The sequence below is a fragment of the Sinocyclocheilus grahami genome, unplaced genomic scaffold (assembly GCF_001515645.1).
Source record: "Sinocyclocheilus grahami isolate Dianchi unplaced genomic scaffold, SAMN03320097.WGS_v1.1 scaffold10343.1, whole genome shotgun sequence".
In the NCBI taxonomy this organism is placed as follows: domain Eukaryota; kingdom Metazoa; phylum Chordata; class Actinopteri; order Cypriniformes; family Cyprinidae; genus Sinocyclocheilus; species Sinocyclocheilus grahami.
Window position 1 is genome coordinate 1 of NW_015513173.1, and position 7187 is coordinate 7187.

Here is a 7187-nt window from a genome sequence, read left to right on the forward strand (position 1 = left end):
TTTCATGTTCATGTCAACATGAAACATTAGCATATTGCCCACCCAATTGTTGGTTGGAATATAAATGCAAATTCATTTTTTGCCACTAGGTGCCGCTTTTGGAGCGGTAAAAATAGTGGTTTCCCTGGTAACGCTACACACAAAGCACCACTGTGCTCACAAACGCTGCTTTATCAGGCATTATAGGTATGATGACATGAAAATGAGACCAATTGGACCAATCACCACAGTTTAGCGTCACGCAAAGGAGGGGTTTGGAAAAATGAATCGTTGAGTGAATCGTTTGGGAGTCGTTGAGCAAGTAAGGTAAAAATAAATGCATATAAGACAATGAAAGCGTTTTATTTTTACCTTGCACGCATGTCAACCTGTTGTTGGGGACTCCCAAAACCAAAATATGAACCTTTCATTACCCATAATAGGGGCACTTTAACTACTGTATCAACAAACAAAAAACAGGAATGGCAAAAAAAAAAATTCTATCTAATGTTATTATTAAACCTCAAAAGGCTATGAATTCCTTATGAACGCTGCATTTTTCAAAGTAAAAATATGGTGCCGTTGCGTCAAGATCCACATGCTTGCAGTTTCAGAGCAGTTTGCAATCAATGAATACCACACATTTAAGAGATTGCTCATGATTGACTGTTGATTAATTATGTTTACTTTATTGTGATTATATTGTAATCTGTTGTAGACGGTTGTCACAGTGCATATTTTATCCTGCCTATCTGTTTGAATGAGCAGCCAGCAATAATAAAGCATAGACGCTTCAAACTTAAGAGCATTGTGTATTTTGGCCTTGTTTATAATTAAAACTCCTGACCTGCAATATGCATAAATTCTTTTTTCCTCCTTAATATTTTGGTGGTATTTTGATTACACGATTTAACTTTATCTGGCATTTACATCAACTGAAACTTTTGTAGAAACTTTCTTGGCTGCCTCGTCACAATTACTCAACAGATTTTACTAGCATCAACACAATAATCTTCTTATTACAGCTACATATTATTTGATCAATTATCATTGTGCATCAAAAGTTTTTTTTTTTAATGCGCTTCTAAAATTTTTAAACTTACATGGGCACCTTGGGGAAAAAGTAAGCGTCATGCCCTGTGACAGAGCAGAATCAGTTTTGGAGCAGTTAATGTGGCATGCAACGATTAAATCAAATAAATGTGTTTACATGCCCACATCCTGTTGCCAGCAGTCACGGTCTCATAAGGCAATGGAAGTTGTCATTGAAAATGAATGCGTTTAAGTCATTTTGTGTAAGGTTCTACCTAAGATGTATATTGCATAATCTGACATAAAAGACAACTGATGTCACAGTCTGCCTTTCATCCAAGATCCAAGTCAACTTCATGCACTTTATATTCCCTGTATGAGTTATGAACCTTTCACTTTTTCAAAATGCCCACTAGGTTGAATCCATCACTCTCTGCTCTCTCCATTTCACCATATGTACATTTAAAGTTTAATTTTTTACATGTTTACTACATTGCCCCAAACATCGATAACCTGTGAATGTCTCAATGAGAATAAATTTATCTTATTAGCTTGAATTGTGCATAATTAATGGTGAGAGGAATGAGGTCTGAGCGACCGGAAAGTTCTGTCATCTATAATGAATGAGAGGAGCTCAGAGCCCAGATGGGTGTGTGATGTGTCCTGCAAGCACTTCCTGCGGCAGTCACGCTCAAGGAAGAGCATTACAGGTGCAGGTGAGAAGCCATAAACAAAAAGTACTTTTGTGAAGTACGAATGACAAAATGAGTGCTGTTACTGAAGCATACTGGCCACCCTCAATACAAACATATTGCATTTGTCCTCCAAGTATAGCTAAAGAGCCATAAGCAAATACATGTGGTGGGAAATATTTAAGGTCCGGTTTGGAGCACTTTGTGAAGTCAAAACTTTTTAATTACATTATGGCCTAGCCTTCCTTCTAATTAAATGATTGTTGATCATTTACTGTTAATAACATACTAATTGTTTAAGAAAAGCAGTTTAAATAAAAAAAAGAAATATTAAACATACAACTGTTTAAAGTTTGGGGTTAGTAAGATTTTCAATGTTTTTAAAAAGTCTCTTACACCCACCAAGCCTGAATTTATTTGATCAAAAATACAGTAAAAACAGTAACATTGTGAAATATTTCTAACATTTCAAAAAACTATTTTCTAATTTATGATTAATGATTTTTGCCATAATCGCGCAGCCCTACTGTGACCCATCCATTTTTAGGAGTTTCCTGCTTTTAGTTATAAAAGCAAGAAAAAAATAATCTCACAACCATTTTTACTTCATAACCTTGAGATCAATTTATTTTCTAAGGCAATTCAGCTCCTCAAAGGTCAGAGTGTCTGGCGGGGCGAGACAGAGTGCCCGTAGTGCCCGTCTGACAAGTGAGACCCCACAGGGTCCAGCTGTGACTGTTTGTTTCCGTCATGCCAGCGATCAATGGATGAAATCCTGCTATTCAGGGGTGAATTATCACTGTTCTCATGCTGAGCCACTGCATTAAGCAGGAGAGATGAGGGACTTGTCAGATCTGCAGGAACACCAATGGTCTTGGAGAGGAACGTGGAGGCTTCCGCATGCACTAATGTGCTTGACTTTATAACGGTTTAATCATGGCATTAAAACTCATCCAACTCTGGCGGACTAACTCTGAGGAGCAACCGTATTATCAGCAGGTTTTCCACTGTTAGCCATTTAGATCAAGTGTGAATGGAATAGCCTTTTAGTCACATGCTTGAATATACTCAAGCCCTCCAGCAAAAAGAAAGAGTAGGGCAACATCTCAGAGCATAAACTAGAATTACAAAGTGACACAATGTAAATTTGAAGGACATAGTAGGAGCACAGACACCATTTCCTTATGCAAATAACTGAAACGTAGTGACTCATTGTGGAGGATAAACTAGGAGGAATTCCAGAAACCAGCTATTTGCTTACATAAAAAAAAAGCAAGGACACAAGGTCAATACCAGCTGAAAGGTGATTTTAAAGCTTTACCATGCTGTCAGTTTTCATCTGCATCTTTACTCTGGACTTGCCTGATTCAAATGGGAATAACGGAGTCTCAATCAATAGCAAATTTAATTTAATCAAGCTGATGCGAAGTCTACATTCGACTCATACTGAGGATTATTAGACTGGCCTGACATGCTCTAAATGCACCATCCTGACAGAAACAAGAAATGACAGCCTTGTTTATGCTCCTTTACAAGCTCATAGTCAACGCTTTAACAGGTCACCTCAACCAAGATATTGAGATGAGCTCAACTCAACCTGATCGAGGCATCTCTACCGCTATACGTACAACAAAAAATATTACTAGTCATCAAAAAGGGAAAACATGATTGAGATGCTCATTAATTAGGGATGCACTAAATATCTATATTGCACTATATTGGTTATTGGCCAATATTTGATATATATTTTACATTATTACTAGTACTTCATCAAAACAAAGGGATTCTGTTATATAGTGCATATCAGCATAAGTTACTGAGCCCTTGTAACTAGTAATCATAAGCTAGATAGGTTTTGGCTTACTATTATCACTACTGTTAACATATCAGGAGCATGATAGTGATGACGCACCTTAAACTTGTGATATAATTTGCCCAGTTTACATTTAAACAAAAAGGTTGCCCTTATCACGTAAAAACCTCTATGACTGAACAGCCTGACATACAAGGAATAGAAAGTGAAACGCATACAGGAATACTAAGATAAATATTGACAAAAAAAAACAGGGAATGCTAACAGGAACTTAGGCAATGCTGATTAACCGGGGGGGAAAACAGGGAAATGCAAACTAAAATACTGAGTGAAATAGGGAATAGATATTGAAATATAGACAAATGTTAACGGAAATATCAAAAAAAAGCTTGAAACACTGAAAAAAGGGACAGGAATAAAGACTTTTATACTGACAGTCTTACTAATTACAATACTGACTGAAAAATACAGGCTAATATACTGACTGCAATACTGAAAATCAGCTAAATACAGACGGAAATACAGGTAATACTGAAAAAAAAAACATAAAATGAAACAAGGACTGTAAACGGAAATACTGACAGAAATATTGGAAAGAAACCTGCCTAAAATATTAACTGAAAAAAGCAGAGAATACTGACTAAAAATCATGTAAATACAGGAAACACTCCTAGCTATAGCAAACACTGACTGAAATGCAAAAAAAAAAAAATACTGAATACTGACTGGAGTACGGAAAAAAGGGTACACCGACTGCAACAGAGGCAATACTGACTGAAAAATACAGGCTAATATACTGACTGCAATACTGAAAATCCCAAATACAGACGGAAATACAGATAATACTGAAAAAAAAGCATAAAATGAAACAAGGACTGTAAACGGAAATACTGACGGAAATATTGGAGGGGAACAAACCTGCCTAAAATATTAACTGAAAAAAAGCAGAGAATACTGACTAAAATACTGACTGAAAATCATGTAAACACAGGAAACACTCCTAGCTATAGCAAATACTGACTGAAATGCAAAAAGAAATAAAAAATACTGACTGGAGTACGGAAAAAAGGGTACACCGACTGCAACACAGAGGCAAAACTGACTGAAAAAGAAGGCATCACTGTCTAAAGTACTAAAAAACTGACTCGAATACAGAAAATGCTAACTGAAACAGAAGCAGTGCAGACTGAAGAGAGGGGAACACTGTCTGAAGTACCTACTGACAGGCACTGCTGGGGGGGTACTGACAACAGGGAGCGCAGACTGAAATACTGAGTGAAAGGGGGGATACTGACTAAAATACTGTCAGTCAGTTTTGAACAAACTACAGTTCGGTGAATGACCGACAGAATGAATGAGCGCGCGTTCTTCTGTGAGCGACAGGAGTTTCTTGTCCATCAATCGAGCTGTCAGACCGTACAGGTTCCACAACAACACGTCTACTTATCTATCGTAGCCCATTACAACGCCGCATTTTCCTCACGGGGAAACGCTTCCTGAAATTGACTGTCAACACTACTCTCGTTTTGTTCTCTAGCCACTAGTAGCGACAATAAACTAATATTAATAACAGCACTCGGTTTCGCCAAGTTACACGGGGAAAGTTATTCTCACAACAATATCTGACGTGATTTCCTTCGAGAACCTGCGCAAACCACAGGAGGACATCTAATAAAAACACACCATACCTCTTTAATCTTGGCTCTTTTCGCTTTAACGTCAGGATCGGCGGGTTCGTGCCCTGTTGCTCCCGGCGGCCGCGCGTACTGAACGAACGGCAAGCTGTCAGCTTTCGCTCCCTTCCCCTGTCCGTTCTGCACAAGTTTCGCTTTGTCGCTGTTGATGTCCTGCTTGATCTCGTCCGGCCGTTTCTGTAGGGTGTCCTTGGCCTCAATCAGCGCCTTTTCGTGGTCTTTTCTGATCTTGGCGAGGATCTTCTCATCCTTGCCCGTGCCGGTGCTGGTGTCACTGACCGTACCTGTGCGCGTCTCTGCCTCCACCGACGACGAGCGGAAGAAAACTCCGCTGAGCAGCTTCGAGGAATCCGGCAAGAAGAAGATAGCTCCGAAACACAGCGTGATGAAGCCGCTGAACACTAAAAGCAGGATGAATTTCTCCGTGAGCCTGAAGGAGGTCGGGCTGGCGGACTTCCTATTCGGGGTGGCCGTGAAAGGCAGGAGAGAAGCTACAGGCATTTTCTTCTGCGTTTAAAACCCCGTCTAAATGTGTTCAATTCTACCACAAAGTTGTTGTACCGCTGCTTACGATGCCTGTTACATTGAACTCAAGGTGTCCGAGTAGGAGACAGTAGACCCTCTGAAAGAAGTTGATCCCGCTGCGCGAACGGAGTCCCACCGCCTCAACCGATCTCGCCTGAAACACATCTGTGTAAAGTCTCGTTGGCGGAACGGAAGGAATGGCAGAGATCCGTGATTGACAGCGCGCCTTGGCCAATCGCTTTGTGCCGCCGGTGCACAAGTTTCGTTGTGGGCGTGTCTTCCGGATTTAAAGTACAGAGGCGTGATGTCTTGTTCAAACTTAATTGGTTAAGGACTAGGATTATGATCATAAGGACATACAAAGGCTTATGGAAACGTAAGGGTTAGCTAAATTAGGTTTTTATTATTAGTTCAAACTATAATTATTATAAATAGCCCCTGTGCAATTGATTAGCATTTTAATCGAAACCCACAGTAACCTTTTTCAGGCTTGAATAACTGGCTAGAGTTATGACTGGCTGGAGGTATGAAAGAAAAAAGAATGATTAATAGCAAATATAGAACATGAGACCAACTTTACGTGAATTTGTGTAAAAATAGAGCTGCACATTCACAAAACGTTCTTAGATTTATATTTACATAAAGAAAAAGGTTCAATATGAAGTGTTAGTAAAGTTAAAACAGACAGGAACTGGGAAAACAAATTCCATTTTTGTAACTATATGGCAGAGAACAGGTTTAGCTATACATTTTTCTGGAACTCGGTTACAAAATAAACAGGACGTCAGACAGTAATTATTAAGCCTTGACTTTGTTTTCCAAAGCACTGGCAGTCACATTGTTCTTTAACAAGATGACTGAGAACAGGAGACAGTTGCTTCATGCATGAAGATTTGGGGGCAAAAGCTGAAAACTGCTTTGAGACTTTTCACTTTCTTAACAGTAGGATGCCGTGCTCCTCACATCTGGAAAGCTGAAGCATACATTATATCTGTTGGTGTATTGTGAGGTTTGATGGCAAGCTCATTGTTTTAAGTCAGTGAGTTCATCTGCCAGTGAAATATCTGCAGTGGTGGGGTGCGCAGCTGTTGTCTTTGTAGTGACTGTGTGCTATAGCAACTTTGTCAGAGATCCAGTGCAACAGCTTCAGTTTATCCATATGTTCTTTTTTATGATTGACAGCCAAATCTTTTTCACTACAAGTAGCCTACTTTTCAGAAACTCCACTGTGTTTTGCTTTTATTGTTTTCTTAATGTTCGTTCAATCTTATTTCAGGCATTTAAACACGTCTTGCCACCTAATGGTGTAACTATTACGAATGAGCACACTGTGAGATGTTTGCTATTCTGACACTAATTTCAGAGCTGAAATATTAATATCTTCATACAGGGCTCAACAATGCAAGCATTTTACTCCCATTTGTGACAAAAAAAAAAGATTTTTGTGAACTG

At 39.1% G+C, this 7187-nt stretch overlaps 1 protein-coding gene across 1 annotated transcript; it reads right to left on the reverse strand.

Annotated features, from left to right (window-relative positions):
- Positions 1–4098: 4098 nt before the first annotated feature.
- Positions 4099–5922, reverse strand: LOC107578456 (mannosyl-oligosaccharide 1,2-alpha-mannosidase IA-like; the record flags this gene model as incomplete). The annotated part of the gene is made up of 2 exons (XM_016264411.1): positions 5198–5922; positions 4099–4121 (listed from the first exon to the last, which is right to left on the reverse strand). Coding segments are annotated over exons 1-2 (537 nt in total), but the record flags the coding sequence as incomplete, so codon positions are not given.
- Between the last annotated feature and the right edge of the window lie 1265 nt (positions 5923–7187).